We start from the raw sequence: 16,549 nt of genomic DNA on the forward strand, positions 1-16,549 counted from the left end.
ACCAAAATTACTATATCCTGCAAAGCTGTCATTTAGAATCGATGGACATATAAAAACTTTCCCAGACAAGAAAAAGTTAAAGGAGTTCATCACTACCAAACCGTTATTATATGAAATGATGAAGGGTCTTTTTGAAGAAAAAGATAAAATGTATGAACAAACAAAATGGCAATGAATACATATCTATCAACAATGGAATCTACAAACAAAATGAACTGGAAGAACAGAAACATTCTCATAGATACAGAGAACATTTTGTTGGTTGCCAGTTGGGAAGGGGGTTGGGGGAATGGGTGAAAAAGGTGAAGGGATTAAGAAGCACAAATTCATTGCTAGACTGACAAACCTCAAAGGGAAAGGGGTTGGGGGTGGGTAGAAATAAACCAAAGAACTTATATGCATAACCAATGGACACAGACAATAGTGTGGGAAAAGGTAGGAGGGGGGCGGGAGTGGGGAGGAGGGGGTCAATGGGGGAAAAATGTGGAACATCTGTAATACATTTTACATCCAACAATAAAGATTTGAAAATAAATAAATTAAAAAAAAGTGAAACATAAGCCAACAAAGCACATTGAATTAATTCTTTTAAAAGCATATTTAAGAGTATAGCAATATAATTTTATTTCATTTCAGACTTACTTTAGTTTCCCAAAGAGAAATCCTTGAACTTCATTTGTTTCGATCTCACCATCTACAGTAGTATTAGTCACAGCTATATTTTGGAAACAACACCAAACAAAACATTTTCAGACTGGGAAAAGATTATGTAATCAAATATTAGAAGAACTCAAAATGAAATTCCATTTGTTTTACCTTCATGGTATTGGGGTAACACTGGTTAGTAAAATTAAAAAGGTTTCAAGTTTACAATTCTATAATATATCATCTGGATATTGTATTGTGTGTTCTCCACCCAAAGTCAAGTCTCCTGTCACCATTTATACCCCATTTACCCTCTTCTACCTCCTTTCACCTTCCTTTCCCTTTGGTAATCAAATACTATTGTCTATGTCTATGAGTTGTTGTTTTTCCATTGAATTTATTGGGGTGACAATGGTTCAAAAAACCACACAGGTTTCAAGTGTACAACTCAACAAAACATCATCTGCATACTGCATTATGCACCCACTGGTCAAAGCAAAGTCTTTCAGTCCCCATTTATCCCTACTTTGCCCACCTCCACCTACCCCACCCCCCTTTTCCCTCTGACTATCACCACATTGTTGTCTATGTCTATGTTACAGTTTTGCTTAATCCCTTCACCTTATTTCATCCAGTCCCCCAACCCTCGTCCCTGACATCAGTCCGTCTGCTTCATGCATCCATGCCTCTCTTTCTATTTTGTTCATCAGTTTATTCTGTTCATTAGATTCCACATATAAGTGATATTTTTGCTTAATCCCTTCACCTTTTCACCCAGCCTCAACCCCCTTCTCTTCTGACAGCTGTCAGTTGGTTCTCTGTATCCATGAGTGGTTTCTATTTTGTTTGTTTATTTTGTTCAGTAGATACCACATGTAAGTGAAATCACATGGTATTTGTCTTTCTCTGGCTTGTTTTACTTAGCATAATACTCTTCAGGTCCATCCATATTGTCAAAAAGGTAAGAGTTCCTTCTTTTTATGGCTACATAGTATTCCATTGTGTAAATGTACCACAGCATTTTTTATCCAATCATCTCCTGATGGGTACTTGGGCTGCTTCCAAATCTTGGCTATTATAAAGAGCACTACAGTGAACATAGGGTTACATATATTCTTTTGAATTAGTGTTTTGTGTTTCTTCAGATATATTCCTAGAAGTGGAATTACTGATCATAAGGGAATTCCATTTTTAATTTTTTGAGGTAACTCCATCCTGCATTCCACAGTGGCTGCACCAATCTGCATTCCCACCAACAGTGCACAAGGGTTCCCCTTTCTTCACATCCTTGTCAACATGTGTTGTTTGCTGATCTATTGATGATAGCCATTCTGACAGGTGTGAGGTGATATCTCACTGTGGTTTCAATTTGCCTTTTTCAGATGATTAGTGACATTGAGCATCTTTTCATATGTCTATTGGCCATCTGCATGTCCTCTTTGAGAAGTATCTATTTAGGTCCTGTGCCCATTTTCTAATTGCACTGTTTGTTTTACTGGTGTTGAGTTGTATAGTTCTTTATAAATTTTGGATATTAACACCATATCATATGTATCACTGGCAAATATGTTATCTCATTCAGTGGATTGTCTTTTCATTCTGTTAATGGTTTCCATGACTGTGCAAAAACTTTTTAGTTTGATGTAGTTCCATTTGTTTATTTTTTCTTTTGTTTCGCTTGCCTGAGAAGATATATCAGAAAAAATATCTCTATAAGAAATGTCTGAGATTTTTCTGCCTATGTTTCTTTCTATGATTTTTATGGTTCTGAGACTTACTTTTAAGTCTTGAATCCATTTTGAGTTTATTCTTGTGTATGATGAAAGAAGGTGGTCTAGTTTCATTTTTTTGGACCTATCTGTCCAATTTTATGAACACCAATTATTGAATAGACTGTCTTTACCCCACTGTATGTTCTCTATTCTGTTCCATTAATCTATATGTCTGTTTTTATGCCAGTACCATGCTGCTTTGATTACTATGGCCTTGTAGTATAGTCTGATATCAGGCAGTGTGATTCCTCCAACTTGGATCTTCTTTCTCAGGACTGTTGTAGCTATTCGGTCTTTTCTGGTTCCATATAAATTTTTGGAGTATTTGTCCTAGTTTTGAGAAATATGCCATGGGTATCTTGATAAAAATTGCATTGAATCTATAGATTGCTTTAGATACTGACATTTTAATTATATTAATTCTTCCTATTCATGAACATGGTATACCCTTCCACTTACTTGTCTCTTCCTCAATTTCTTTATTCAATGTCTTATAATTTTCTCAGTACAGATCTTTTACATCTTTGGTTAAATTTACTCCTAGGTATTTATTCTTTTTGATGTGACTGGAAATGGGATTGTTTTCTTTGTTTCCTTTTCTGATAGTTCATTATTGGTGTACAGAAATGGAACTGGTTTCAGAATATTTATTTTGTATCCTGCTACTTTACTGAATTCATTTATCAGTTCTAGTAGTTTTGTGTGTGTGTGTGTGTGTGGAATCTTTAGGATTCTCTATATACAATATCATGTCATCTTATAACTTCTTCCCTTCAAATTTGGATGCCTTTTATTTCTTGTCTAACTGCTAAGACTAGGACTTCCAGTACTGTGCTGAAGAAGAAGGGTGAAAGGGGACATCCCTGTCTTGTTCCTGATCTTAAGAAAAACGCTTGTAGCTTTTGCCCACTGAGTATGATGTTGGTTATGTGTTTATCATAATATTGCATTTCTTATATTGAGGTATGGTCCTTCTATTCTCACTTTGCTGAGAGTTTTTATCATAAATCCGTGCTAGAGTTTATCAAATGCTTTTTCTGAATCTACTGATATGGCCATGTTACATTTATCATTCACTTTGTTTATGTAGTGTATCATGTTTATTGATATAAAGATTTTGTACCAATCTTGCTTCCCCAGAGTAAATCCCACTTGATCATGGTATATAATATTTTTAATGTACTGCTAGATCAGTTTGTTAATATGGTATCTATGTTCATCAGGAACATTGGCCTATAATTTTCTTTCTTTGTAATGTCTTTATCTGGTTTTGAAATTAGGATAATGGTGGCCTCGTAAAATAAGCTTGAGAGTTTTCACTCCTCTTGAAATTTTAAAGATAGTTTGAGAAGAATTAGTATTAGTTCTTCTTTGAGTATTTGGTAAAATTCACCTCTGAAGCCATCCAGTGAAACACTTTTGTTTGTTGAGAGTTGTTATAATTATTATTATTATTATTGCTTCAATTTCACTAGTTATAATTTGTCTATTCAGATTCTCTGATTCTTCCTAGTGCAGTGTTGGAATATTGTTATGTTTCTAGGAATTTTTTTATTTATTCCAGATTGTCAATTTGTTGGCATATAGTTGTTTGTAATATTTTCTTAAAATCCTTTCTATTTCTTTGGTGTCAGTTGTTACTTCTTTCGTTTCTTATTTATTTGGCTCCACTCTCTTTTTTCTTCTTAATGAGTCTGGTTAAAGGTTTGACAGTCTTATTTACCTTTTCAAAGAACCAGCTCTTGGTTTCATTAATCTTTTGCATTTTTTTTTTTTTGACTCCATTTCTGCTCTGATCTTTAAATATTTTCCTTCAACTCAGTTTGAATTTTGTTTGTTGTTCTTTTCCCCATACCTGTAAGTGTAAAGTTAGTATTTTTTAATGTGAGAATTTTCTTGTTTCTTTAATGCTATGGATTTCCTTCCTTGGTCTGCTTTCACTGTGTCGCATAAATATTGATAGTTGTGTTATTTTAATTTGTTTCAAGGTATCTTTTGATTTCTTCATTAATCTCATTGTTAACCCGTTCATTGTAACGTTACTTAGCCTCCATGTCTTTATGTGTTATTCAGTTTTTTCTTGTGACTAACTTTGAGTTTCATACCATTATGGCCAGAGAAGATGCTTGATATGATTTCAATCTCCTTTAATTTATTCAGACTTGCTTTGTGTCCTAACATGTGGTCTATCCTAGGTCTATCCACATGTTCCATGTGGACTTGAAAAGAATGTATATTCTGCTGCTTTGGGATGGAATGCTCTGAAGATATCAATTAAATCCATCTGATCAAGTTATGTTATTTAAGACCACTGTTTTCTTGTGGATATTCTATCTGGAAAATCTATCCATTGATGTCAATAAGGGGTTAAAATCTCCTACTTATGACTGTGTTGCTGTTGATCTCTCCCTTAATGTCCACCAAGATACAATTTATATATATATATATATTCCAATATTGGGTGCATAAATGTTTACAAGGATTATATCCTCCTGTTGAATTGCTCCCTTTATCATTATGTAGTGTCCTTCTTTGTCTCTTATTATAGCCTTTGTTTTAAAATCTATTATGTCAGATATAAGTACTGCTATCTCAGCCTTTTCAGCTTTTTCTTACTTTCCATTTGCATGAGATATCTTTTTCCAGCCCTTACTTTCAATCTGTGTGTATCTTTCATTCTTAGGTGGGTCTCTGATAGACAGCATATATATGGGTTCTATTTTCTTATCCATTCAGCTACCTTATGTCTTTTGATTGGAGCATTTAAGCCATTTACATTTTTTTTATTATTATTTTTATTTTTATTTTATGAATTTTTATTTATTTTTTTGTTACAGATATTTTACCTTTTTACCCCATTGGCACCCCCCACCCCACCCCCCATCCACCCTGTCCCCGGCTTAGTTGTCCATGTCCACTGGTCATGAATACATGCATATAAGTTCTGTGGTTTATCTCTTCCCACGCCCCCACCCCCCATGCCCTCTTCTGAGGGATGTCAGTCTGTGCCCCACTTCCATGTGTCTGGGTCTACTGTATTCCTCAGACTGTTATGTTCATTATATTCCGTATATAAGTGAGATCATGTGGTATTTGTCTTTTTCTGCTTGGCTTCTTTCACTTAGGATAATACTTTCCAGGTCCCTCCATGTCGTCTCAAAGGATAAGAGATCTTTCTTTCTTACCGCTGCATAGTACTCCATTGTGTATATGTACCACAGCTTTTTTATCCATTCGTCTACTGGTGGACACTTGGGCTGTTTCCAGATCTTAGCTATTGTAAATAGCGCTGCTATGAACATGGGGGTACATATATTCTTTCTGATTGGTGTTTCAGGCTTCTTAGGGTATATTCCCAGCAGTGGGATCACTGGGTCAAATGGAAGTTCAATTTTTAATTTTTTGAGGTAGCACCATATTGTTTTCCATAGCGGCTGCACCAGTCTGCATTCCCACCAGCAGTGTATTAGAGTCCCCTTTTCTCCACACCCTCGCCAACATTTGTTGTTTGATGATTTGTTGATGGTGGCCATTCTGACAGGTGTGAGGTGATACCTCATTGTTGTTTTAATTTGCATCTCTCTGATGATTAGTGATGTTGAGCATTTCTTCATATGTCTCTTGGCCATTTGTATGTCCTGTTTGGAGCGGTGTCTATTCAGCTCCTCTGCCCATTTTTTAATTGGGTTCTTTGTCTTCCTTTTGTGGAGCTGTATGAGCACTCTATATATATTGAAAATTAACCCCTTATCTGATATATCATTGGCAATGATGTTCTCCCATACAGTGGGTTGCCTTTCCATTTTGATGATTGTTTCTTTTGCTGTGCAGAAGCTTTTTAGTTTGATGTAGTCCCATGTGTTCATTTTCTCCTTTATTTCTGATGCCTTAGGTGATGTATCAGTGAAAATTCTGCTCCGTATGATGTCCGAAATTTTGTTGCCTACATTTTCTTCTAGAATTTTTATGGATTCACGGGTCACATTTAAGTCTTTTATCCATTTTGAGTTTATTTTTGTGTATAGTGTAAGTTGATGGTCTAGTTTCATTTTTTGGCATGTAGCTGCCCAATTTTCCCAACACCATTTATTAAAGAGGCTGTCTTTACTCCACTGTATGTTCCTGCCACCTTTGTCAAATATTAATGGAGCGTATTGCCTTGGGTCCATTTCTGGGTTTTCAGTTCTGTTCCACTGGTCTATATGCCTGTTCTTGTGCCAGTACCAGGCTGTTTTGCTTATAGTCGCTTTGTAGTATAATCTGATATCTGGTATTGTGATCCCACCTACTTTGTTCTTCTTTTTCAAGATTGCTGTGGCTATTCGGGGTCTTTTTTGGTTCCATATGAACTTTTGAAGTATTTGTTCTAGTTCTATGAAATATGTCGTTGGTATTTTGATGGGGATTGCATTGAATCTATAGTTTGTTTTGGGTAGTATGGACATTTTAATGATGTTAATTCTTCCAATCCATGAACAGGGTATGTGCTTCCACTTTTTTATATCTTCCTCTATTTCTTTTTTCAATGACCTGTAGTTTTCTGCAAATGGGTCCTTTACTTCTTTGGTTAAGTTTATTCCTAGGTATCGTAATTTTTTTGGCGCAATGGTAAATGGGATTGTTTTTTCAGTTTCTCTTTCTGTGAGTTCATCATTGATGTACAAGAATGCCGTCGATTTCTTGACGTTAATTTTGTATCCTGCTACTTTGCCAAATTCATTTATTAAGTCTAATAGATTTTTGATGGAGTCTTTAGGGTTTTCTATGTACAATATCATGTCATCTGCAAATAATGACAGTTTCACTTCCTCCTTTCCAATTTGGATCCCTTTTATTTTTTCTTCATGTCTGATTGCTGTGGCTAAGACTTCCAGTACAATGTTAATTAAGAGTGGTGAAAGTGTACATCCCTGTCTTGTTCCTGTTCTTAATGGAAATGTTTTTAGTTTCTGCCCATTGAGTATGATGTTGGCTGTAGGTCTTTCATATATGGCCTTTATTATGTCGAGATATGATCCCTCTATTCCTACATTGCTGAGCGTTTTTATCAGAAATGGATGCTGGATTTTGTCGAATGCTTTTTCAACATCTATTGGTATGATCATGTGGTTTTTATTCTTCATTTTGTTTATGTGGTGTATCACGTTTATTGATTTGCGAATATTGTACCAGCCTTGCATCCCTGGAATGAATCCCACTTGGTCATGGTGAATAATTTTTTGATGTATTGCTGGATCCGATTTGCTAATATTTTGTTCAGGATTTTGGTGTCTATGTTCATCAGGGATATTGGCCTGTAGTTTTCTTTCTTCGTACTGTCTTTTTCTGGTTTTGGAATTAGAATTATGCTGGCTTCATAGAACGTGTTTGGAAGTCTTCCTTCTTCTTGAATTTTTTGAAATAGTTTGAGGAGAATGGGCGTTAGTTCTTTTTTGAATGTTCGGTAAAACTCCCCTGTGAAACCATCTGGGCCTGGGCTTTTGTTTGCTGGGAGAGTCTTGATTACCTCTTCAATTTCCTTAGTTGTTATTGGTCTGTTCAAGTTTTCTATCTCTTCCGGGAATAGTTTTGGGAGACTGTGTGTTTCTAGAAATTTGTCCATTTCGCTTAGATTGTCGAATTTGTTGCCATATAGTTGTTCATAGTAGTTGTTAACGATCTTTTGTATTTCCGTGGTGTTGGTTGTTACTTCTCCTCTTTCGTTTCTGATTTTGTGTATTTGGGTTCTCTCTCTTTGTTTCTTGGTGAGTCTAGCTAAGGGTCCGTCAATCTTGTTTATCTTTTCGAAAAACCAGCTCTTTGTTTCATTGATCCTTTGAATTGTTTTTTTGGTCTCTATGTCATTTATCTCTGCTCTGATCTTTACTATTTCCTTCCTTCTACTTGCTCTGGGGTTTTCTTTTTGTTTGCTTTCTAATTCTTTATGTTGTGAGGTTAGACAGTCAATTAGAAATTTTTCTTGTTTTTTTGAGGTAGGCCTGTAGTGCTATGAACTTCCCTCTCAGAACTGCTTTCACTGCATCCCATAGATTTTGTGTTGTTGTGTGTTCATTTTCATTGGTTTCCAGGAAGTTTTTAATTTCTTCCTTGATCTCCTCGGTGACCCATTCATTGTTCAATAACATGCTATTTAGCCTCCATGTGTTGAAATGTCTTTGCATGTTCTTGTTGCAATTGATTTCTAGTTTCATGCCATTGTGATCTGAGAAGATGCTTGATATGATTTCAATCTTCTTGAACTTGTAGAGATTTAGTTTGTGTCCTATCATGTGGTCTATGTTTGAGAATGTCCCATGTGCACTTGAGAAGAATGTGTATTCTGTAGTTTTGGGGTGTAATTCTCTGTAGATGTCTATTAAATCCATTTGGTCTAGTGTTTCATTTAGAGTCTCTGTTTCCTTGCTAATTTTTTGCCTAGAGGATCTATCCAGTGCTGTCAACGGGGTGTTGAAGTCCCCTGCTATGATTGTATTGTTGTCGATTTCTCCTTGGAAGTCCTCCAGAAGATTTTAAATATATTTTGGTGCTCCTATATTGGGTGCATATATGTTTATCAAGGTTATATCTTCCTGTTGGATCGATCCTTTCAATATTATGTAGTGGCCGTCTTTGTCTCTATTTATGGTCTTCATTTTGAAATCTATTTTATCCGATATGAGAATTGCTACCCCAGCTTTTTTTTGCTTTCCATTTGCTTGGAAAATTTTTTTCCATCCCTTCACTTTCAACCTATGTGAGTCTTTTGTTGAGAGGTGGGTCTCTTGTAAACAACATATAGATGAGTCATGCTTTCTTATCCAATCAGCTACTGTGTGTCTCTTTATGGGAGCATTCAATCCATTTACGTTTAAGGTGATTATTGATATGTACTTATTTATTGCCATTTTTGTTTACTGTGGTTCTATTTTTCTTCCCATTTCTACTGCTAATTACAGCAGTCCTTTTAACATTTCTTGCAGTGCTGGTTTGATGCTAATGTATTCCCTTAGCCTTTTTTGTCTGAGAAGCTCTTTATTTGATCTTCTATTTTGAATGATAGCCTTGCTGGATAGAGTAGTCTTGGATTCAGATTCTTGTTTTTCATGACTTTGATTACTTCATGCCATTCCCTTCTGGCCTGTAGTGTTTCTTGTGAAAAGTCAGCTGAGAGCCTTATGGTGTTCCCTTTGTAGGTAGCCTGTTGCTTATCTCTTGCTGCTTTTAGGATTCTCTCTTTGTCTTTAATTTGTGGCATTTTAATTACTATGTGTCTTGGTGTGGGCCTGTTTGGGTTCTTCTTACTTGGGACTCTGTGCTTCTTGAACTTGAATGCCTTCTTCCTTCACCAAATTAGGGAAGTTTTCTCTCACTATTTTTTTGAATATATTCTCTATCCCTTGCTCATTTTCTTCTTCTTCAGGGACTCCTATGATGCGAATATTATTACGTTTCCAGTTGTCCCATAGTTCTCTTAAGCTGTCTTCCTGTTTTTTAATAGTTTTTTCCTTTTGTTTTTCTGATTGGTTGATTTTTTTCTACCCTGTCTTCTAATTCACTGATCCGGTCCTCAGCTTCCCCTACTCTGCTTTTTAAACCTTCCAATGTGTTTTTCATTTCTGATATGTCGTTTTTTTATCTCTTCTTGTTGGTTTTTAATTTCCAATTGGCTTATTTTCAGTGTCTCTATGTCCTTACTCATGCTGTTCAGCTTATTCAAGATCATGGCTCTGAATTCTAGCTCTGTTAACATGCCTAATTGCTCCACATTGATCTCATCTTCGGTGGAGGTGTCTTGCTCTTTCATTTGGCTTCTGTTTCTGTGTTTCACCATTTTGGCTATCACTGTGGGCTTTGGAGCCTGTCAAGTTCTCCCTGTGGATGTTGGTGTTCTGCTGTTTGTGGCTCCCTCTCCTGTGTTTCGATGAGCGAGGGAGGACCCACGTTGAACACCACTGTCAAGTCTTACTTTCCTGGTTAAAGTTGCCAGCCCAGGAAAGGTACTGTTATCCTCTAGCTTTTTGCCTGGAGGCTAGCAGTTGAGGTTATTTGATGGGTTTTGGGTTGTCAGTTGATTGGAAAACTCCCTCAGGTGCTCAGCACAAGGGGATTTCACGAGGGTGGGGCAGATGCTGGTTGTTAGTGAGCTTCAATTAGCACTTCAATGGCCCACAGGGTGGGGTTGGATCTCCGAGGGAGGGGCTGCTGCCTCTCCTCAGAGCCCTGGGAAGGAGCAATGTGGCCACCGTCCTGAGTGGCTGCACTCAGCCAAAGCTCTGAGCGCCCTCCAAACCCCGAGTGTCCCGACACAGTTCCAGTCCAGTCTGCCGTCCCCCTGCCGGAGCCCAAGGTGAGTGGCTGTGGCTGTTTCAGCCTCTGTCCAGGCTGCGCTGTGGAGCCGCCTGGGAGTGTAACCCGAGGGCGCCGCTCCCAGCTAAGGCCGCTGCCGAGCTGCCAACCATGGTCTCCCAGCCCCCGTCTCGCGCCTTCGCAAGCCTACCGGGATGGAGTCAGTGTCCCTCGTTGTATGGTCCTCGCAAGCTGCCTTTCTGTTGGTTTTTCCCGTCTATTTGTCTGTGTTATAGTTGTAATTCTAGTTTGGTTCTGGGAGACGGGCTGTGTAGCTCCGTTCACTCCGCTGCCATTTTTCGGTTCCCTCCTAAGCCATTTACATTTAAAGTATTATTGACAGGTACGTATTTCTTGCTATTTTGTTCTTTATAACTATGTTCCTCTGGTTTTTGTTTCTTCTTCCTCTTATAAACAACTCTAACATTTCTTGAAATACTAATGGTGGTAATAAATTCCTTTAGCTTTTTCTTATGTGGAAAGCCCTTTATTTCTCCTGCAATTTTAAATGACAACCTTGCTGGGTAATGTAGTCTTGGTCACAGGTCCTTGTTTTCATCACTTTGAATATTTCATGCCAATCCCTCGCTTGAAATGTTTCTGTTGAGAAATCAGCTGACAGTCTTATGAGAGCTCCCATGTAGGTAACTGCCTTTCTCTGATGTTTTTCAAATCATTTGTCTTTAACATTTGCCATTTTAATTATGATGTGTCTTGGTGTGGGCTCTTTGGGTTCATCCTGTTTGGGACTCTGTGCTTCTTGGATTTGTTTGTTCCCTTCACCAGGTTAGGAAAGTTTTCAGGCATTTTTTCTTCAAATAGGTTCTCAATCTCTTGCTCTCTCTCTCCTCTTTTTGATACCTCTATGATGAGAATGTTGTCATGCTTCATGTTGTCCCAAAAGTCCCTTAAACTATTCTTATTTTTTAAAATTCTGTTTTCCTTTTGCTGTTCTGATTAGGTGTTTCTTTCTACCTTCTCTTCCAAATCACTGATTTGATCCTCTGCTTCATCTAACCTATTTATTTCTTCTAGTGTATTCTTCAATTTGGATACTGTAGTCTTCATTTCTAACTGGTTCTTTTTCATGGTTTCTATGTCCTTTTTTATGTTGTTGAAGTTCTCACTAAATTTCTTGAGCATTCTTTAACCATATTTTGAACGCCGTATGTGGTAAATTGCTTGCCTCCCTTTAATTTAGCTCTTTTTCTGGAGATTTCTCCTGTTATTTCATTTGGGGCATGTTTGTCTCTCCATTTTGGTTGCCTCTTTGTGTTTGTTTTTATGTATTAGGTCAATGTGCTATATTTCCCAGTCTTGGCGGGGTGGCCTTATGTAGTAGGAGTCCTTTAGGACCCAGTAGGGCAATATCCTTGATCATCTGAACTAGGTACTCCAGGAACATCCCTTGTGTGGGTTATGTGAACCCTCCAGTTGTAATTGTCTTCATTGCTATTGGCCCATTCGTATGTAGGGAGGCCCCTCAGGCTAGCTGACTATGAGAATTGACCCCAACCACAGTGTATGAGCTGCTGTGCAGATGCTGACCACACAAAGTGGATTTTGCCTCAGCAGGGTCTGGTGCCTGCTTTGGAGTTACAAAGTGATCCACAATTTGTGGCTGCCTCTGCTGGGCCTTGGTGTGCATAAGAAGGATCAAGCTGTGCAGCAATGCTGGCTTACTTCAGCACTGAGCCCAGGGGCTGGTCAACAAAAGGCCCAAGGCACCTTGAGATCTGCCTGTACATGCCTCCACTTGCTGGCTACCTGTTAGGCTGTCACTAAAAGAGCCTCTGGTGGTACTTGACTTGCATGAGGTAGGTTCTCAGTGAGTCACTAGGTAGGTGCAAATGGTGTTCACCAGACTGATACAAGTTCAAACATGGTGCCAGTGCTGGTTATGAGGCCACTCAGCCAAAGCCCCAGGGTATACCAAGTCTAGCTGACCCCACAATGGGTGACCGCAAACCTATGTGGTGGGGCTGTGTCCCAGGGAGTCATCAGGATGAGGCCAGCAGAGTTTATCAGGCCCAAACAGACCAAGATTTAGCCGTGTGAAGGGAAGGCTCTGAACCAATCAGGCAGGCGAGAAAAAAATGGCTCCTCTCCTAGAGCCACACAACTCAGCCTGCCTGTCACACATTCTGCCTGGAGCCTCAGCTCAGCAGAGTGGGGACCCCATGGGATTAGGGAGGGTGGGGCCACCAGGAGCTCCACAGTTGGAGCTAGTAGATCTTTTATGCTGGGGAGGCACCACCAGTCAGGTTCATGGGAAAGGAGGGAATGGCCCCCACCCCAAAGCCACACCGCTCAGTCACTGATACCCACCCAAGTCTGCCTTGACTACACCCTGGCCCAGGCAGCTGATTCCACAGTATGGTGCAGGGCTATAGGGAGTTCAACAAATGGGGCTATTGCATTTCCCCAGGCTGATGCCATAGGGAGGAGAGTGTTCCACCCAGTGGTTCTCAACCTTCCTAATGCCGCTACCCTTTAATACAGTTCCTCATGTTGTGGTGACCCCCAACCATAAAATTATTTTCGTTGCTATTGCATAACTGTAATTTTGCTACTGTTATGTCTTAGGTGACCCCTTTGAGAGGGTTATTCAATTCCCAAAGGGTCGCGACCCACAAGTTGAGAACTGCTGGTTCCACCCAAGAAAGATGGTGCTTGCATGTGGGAGAGTGACTCAGCACAGAGATCCTGCTGGCTGTCCCTTCAGGTCTCCCCAGAGCCACAAACCCCAGTCTCTCCTCACACAACTCAAGTCAGCTCTACTCTCCCTCTGCCAGCGCCCAGAGGAGATTTTGCACACTCTCTCTTTTTAAGTGGGCTTAATTATTATTTAACTATAAAAATGTTCTATTTTATAACCAGAATGATAAACCAAAGGGCTCGCAACAAATATTAAGCCAGGAAAGAGATCCAAACCCTAACAAATACAGTTCGTGCATATTTCTCATGTCTTTAAAGATAATCAAGAAATCTTTGGAAAAACACCAAAACTAATGGTCTCAAGAAACAAAGATGTAATGTTTTATATTCATATCCCTCCCCCTTTCCTTCTTTACTTACTAAACAATTATAATAGACAGTGTGGGAAGTGGTATATATACAGGGTATTTGGGATTAAAAGAATTTGTGACTTCTTCCAGCATAGGGTTGCTATCTATTAGAGCGTTTCGGAGCTCATCAGGTAAACATCTCCCTTCTTACTCTTCTGAAGGTCTGGATCTCTAGCACGAAAACTAAAAACCTTTGGTGCTTTGATCTAGTCTTTCTTTTCCTCCCTTTCATTCATTCATTCATCAGGCAAACATACTGACTGTCTACTATGATGCCTGATGCCTGCTGGGATAGACACCAGAAGGAATAGAGACACAAAAGAGAACTCCACTTGGTGGAAAAGGAGAGAGACGATTTTAATAGACTTTGTGGAACTTTTCTGAAAGACAACACAGTCTTTATGGAATAGAGAAAAGGAAAAACCATCTTCTGACAAAGCAAGAAGAAAGGCAGCCATCTCAGAGGTACTGACTGACATTACATCTGAAAAGATGAGTAGGCCTTAGATAAAATGAAAGAGGTGGGAGAAAGGAAGATTTCAGCAGAAGGAATGGCATATGCAAATGAATGAATGTACTCTGTAGAGGTCATAAAGGCTTGGCATGGAGCCAAACATGGAAGTATCCAGGGAACATAAAATTGTTCTGTATAGTAATTCATTGTGCAGGGCCACAGGGTATGAATGAGAGAGGTCTGAGGGAGAGTGATAAGGCAGAAAGAAACCAAAGTGTGAAGAGCTTTCTTTGCTATGCTACAGTGCTTGAATTTAGGAGAGTGGTTACAGGGAACCACTAAGTGATTTTAACCAGTGGAGTCACAAAGTCAGATTGTTCTCATAAGAAATCCAATCTGAAAGCACTCTGGAGATTAAACTGATTAATCTATTTGGGGGGTTGAGAGACTGAGAGTACTGAAAACCAAAGATCAGAGAGAAGGCCAGTTAGAAGCCTGACGCATGTATATAGAGGGAAGAAAGAAAACTGAACCAAAGGAGTGGCAACTACAACTGAGACATGATATATTCCAAATATGTGTAACAGGGTGATGACAGAATGTAGTATGCAATTTGTAATATAGATAATGCATGGGATGACTTCACTGTTTAAAGAAAATTCTATAAGCCCAAGGATAGTTTGAAAATGCCTTGTTATTATATATGTTACTACACATATGTCCTAAAAAAATGAGTAGCCTTAGATGAAAAGACTTAAAGATACTAAATTATAAAGCATTATAAAACTATATGAAAGCTATATAGAAATATATAAAATCTGAGTATTATTTCTACTATATTTTCCTAGTAACTCTTTAACTAGCAGGATTTAAATCACAGTAATATAGATCTTTATTTGAAACACATTCAGTAGGTGCGGCCAGAGCTGTCTGTAATCAGGGCAGGGCCTTCAGGACCTGATCCTGAATAGAAAAACAAAACTGAAGAAGAAACCACATCTGAGAGCATATAAAAGAATGAATTTAAAACTCTTAACCAAAGAGGGGAGCAAAAGAGATGAACCAAGGAACTTATATGCAAATATGTATAACCAATGGACACAGATGATAGTGTGGTGAAGGCGGGGGGCAGGGGCAGGAACAGGGAGAAAGGGAGCCATTGGGGGAAATAGAGGGGACATCTGTAATACTTTTAACAATAAAGATAAATTTAGAAAACAACAACTCTTAACCAAGAATCAGATATAAACAAATATATATTTCTGATGAATCGGGTAATAAAATATTTTCATAAATATATGAAACTTCTTTAGTTGTCTTTGATCTTCAGAGTCTTTCATCTAGAACATGCATTTAGTACCCAGAACCATAAGCAGATTGGTTTGTAGATCACAAATCTAACCAATCTATTCATCTAAACAAACAATTCACAGGCCTCTCCCATCCCACTTCAAGAAAAACTAAAAAACCATTACCCTAACTTCATTATAAATAAATACTCTGACAAACCTTCCTAAGGCAGTGAGTTACCAATGAGTTTAAGGTTTACTGAGCTACTGGTTCTCTTTGATCTCTTAGACCCCTCACCCCCAAGGGGTGGCTGGACACATAAGGCCAGTCAGAGCTCTCGGGCCAGTCACCAGCAGTGGCTGGACACATAGGGCCAGTCAGAGCTCTTGGGCCAGTCACCAGCAGCCATAACAACTTCATCGAATGCCAAAGTGCACTTTATATTATTTTAAAATATGGTTGGTAAGACATTGGGTATAAGCAAAACAATATGCTACTTCCAATTTTTAAAGAAGCTTTTGATAGCACAATAATATTAAATATATTTCTTTCAGTTTATAATTAAATTTCAAACTCAGAAGAAGCCTGTCTACCGTTTCCAGCCTCATATTAACATGAGTAGAATTTTAGTCATGAAATTTTTTGAAAAACAAAAGAATATAAGCCTCCAAATTTTCATCTCCTCAAATACAGAGAGAAAACTTACTTTTAACTTGGGTATCATCCAATGTTTTATACTCAGTACTCTTAATTGCTAGCTCCACACCATAGCCAGATAAGTACATTTTCCGTGAGGTTGGTTTCTGTTCAAACACATTGATTTAAAAATAGAAAAAGAGAGAAAATATTTACTCAAATATCTTCTTTTCATTTCAGTGTAACTGCGTATTAGGACAGCAGGGTAAATTACTAATAAGAAAAGTGTTAAATCACTGAAAACTATTTGGGGGGATATTTATATTCTCTCTGGCCAGTCTCTCAAGGAACCAGAATTT

At 38.3% G+C, this 16,549-nt stretch overlaps 1 protein-coding gene across 1 annotated transcript in view; it reads right to left on the bottom strand.

The window, feature by feature from the left end:
• UGGT2 (UDP-glucose glycoprotein glucosyltransferase 2) overlaps positions 1–16,549 on the bottom strand; it is a 200,708-nt gene that overhangs the window by 134,743 nt on the left and 49,416 nt on the right. The window contains exons 6-7 of the mRNA XM_036250132.1: positions 16,261–16,357; positions 643–715 (exon numbers count right to left, since the gene is read on the bottom strand). Coding sequence (XP_036106025.1) covers positions 643–715; positions 16,261–16,357 — 170 coding nt within the window. The remainder of the gene's footprint in view (positions 1–642; positions 716–16,260; positions 16,358–16,549) is intronic.

This window comes from Molossus molossus, unplaced genomic scaffold (assembly GCF_014108415.1).
Source record: "Molossus molossus isolate mMolMol1 unplaced genomic scaffold, mMolMol1.p scaffold_m16_p_9, whole genome shotgun sequence".
In the NCBI taxonomy this organism is placed as follows: domain Eukaryota; kingdom Metazoa; phylum Chordata; class Mammalia; order Chiroptera; family Molossidae; genus Molossus; species Molossus molossus.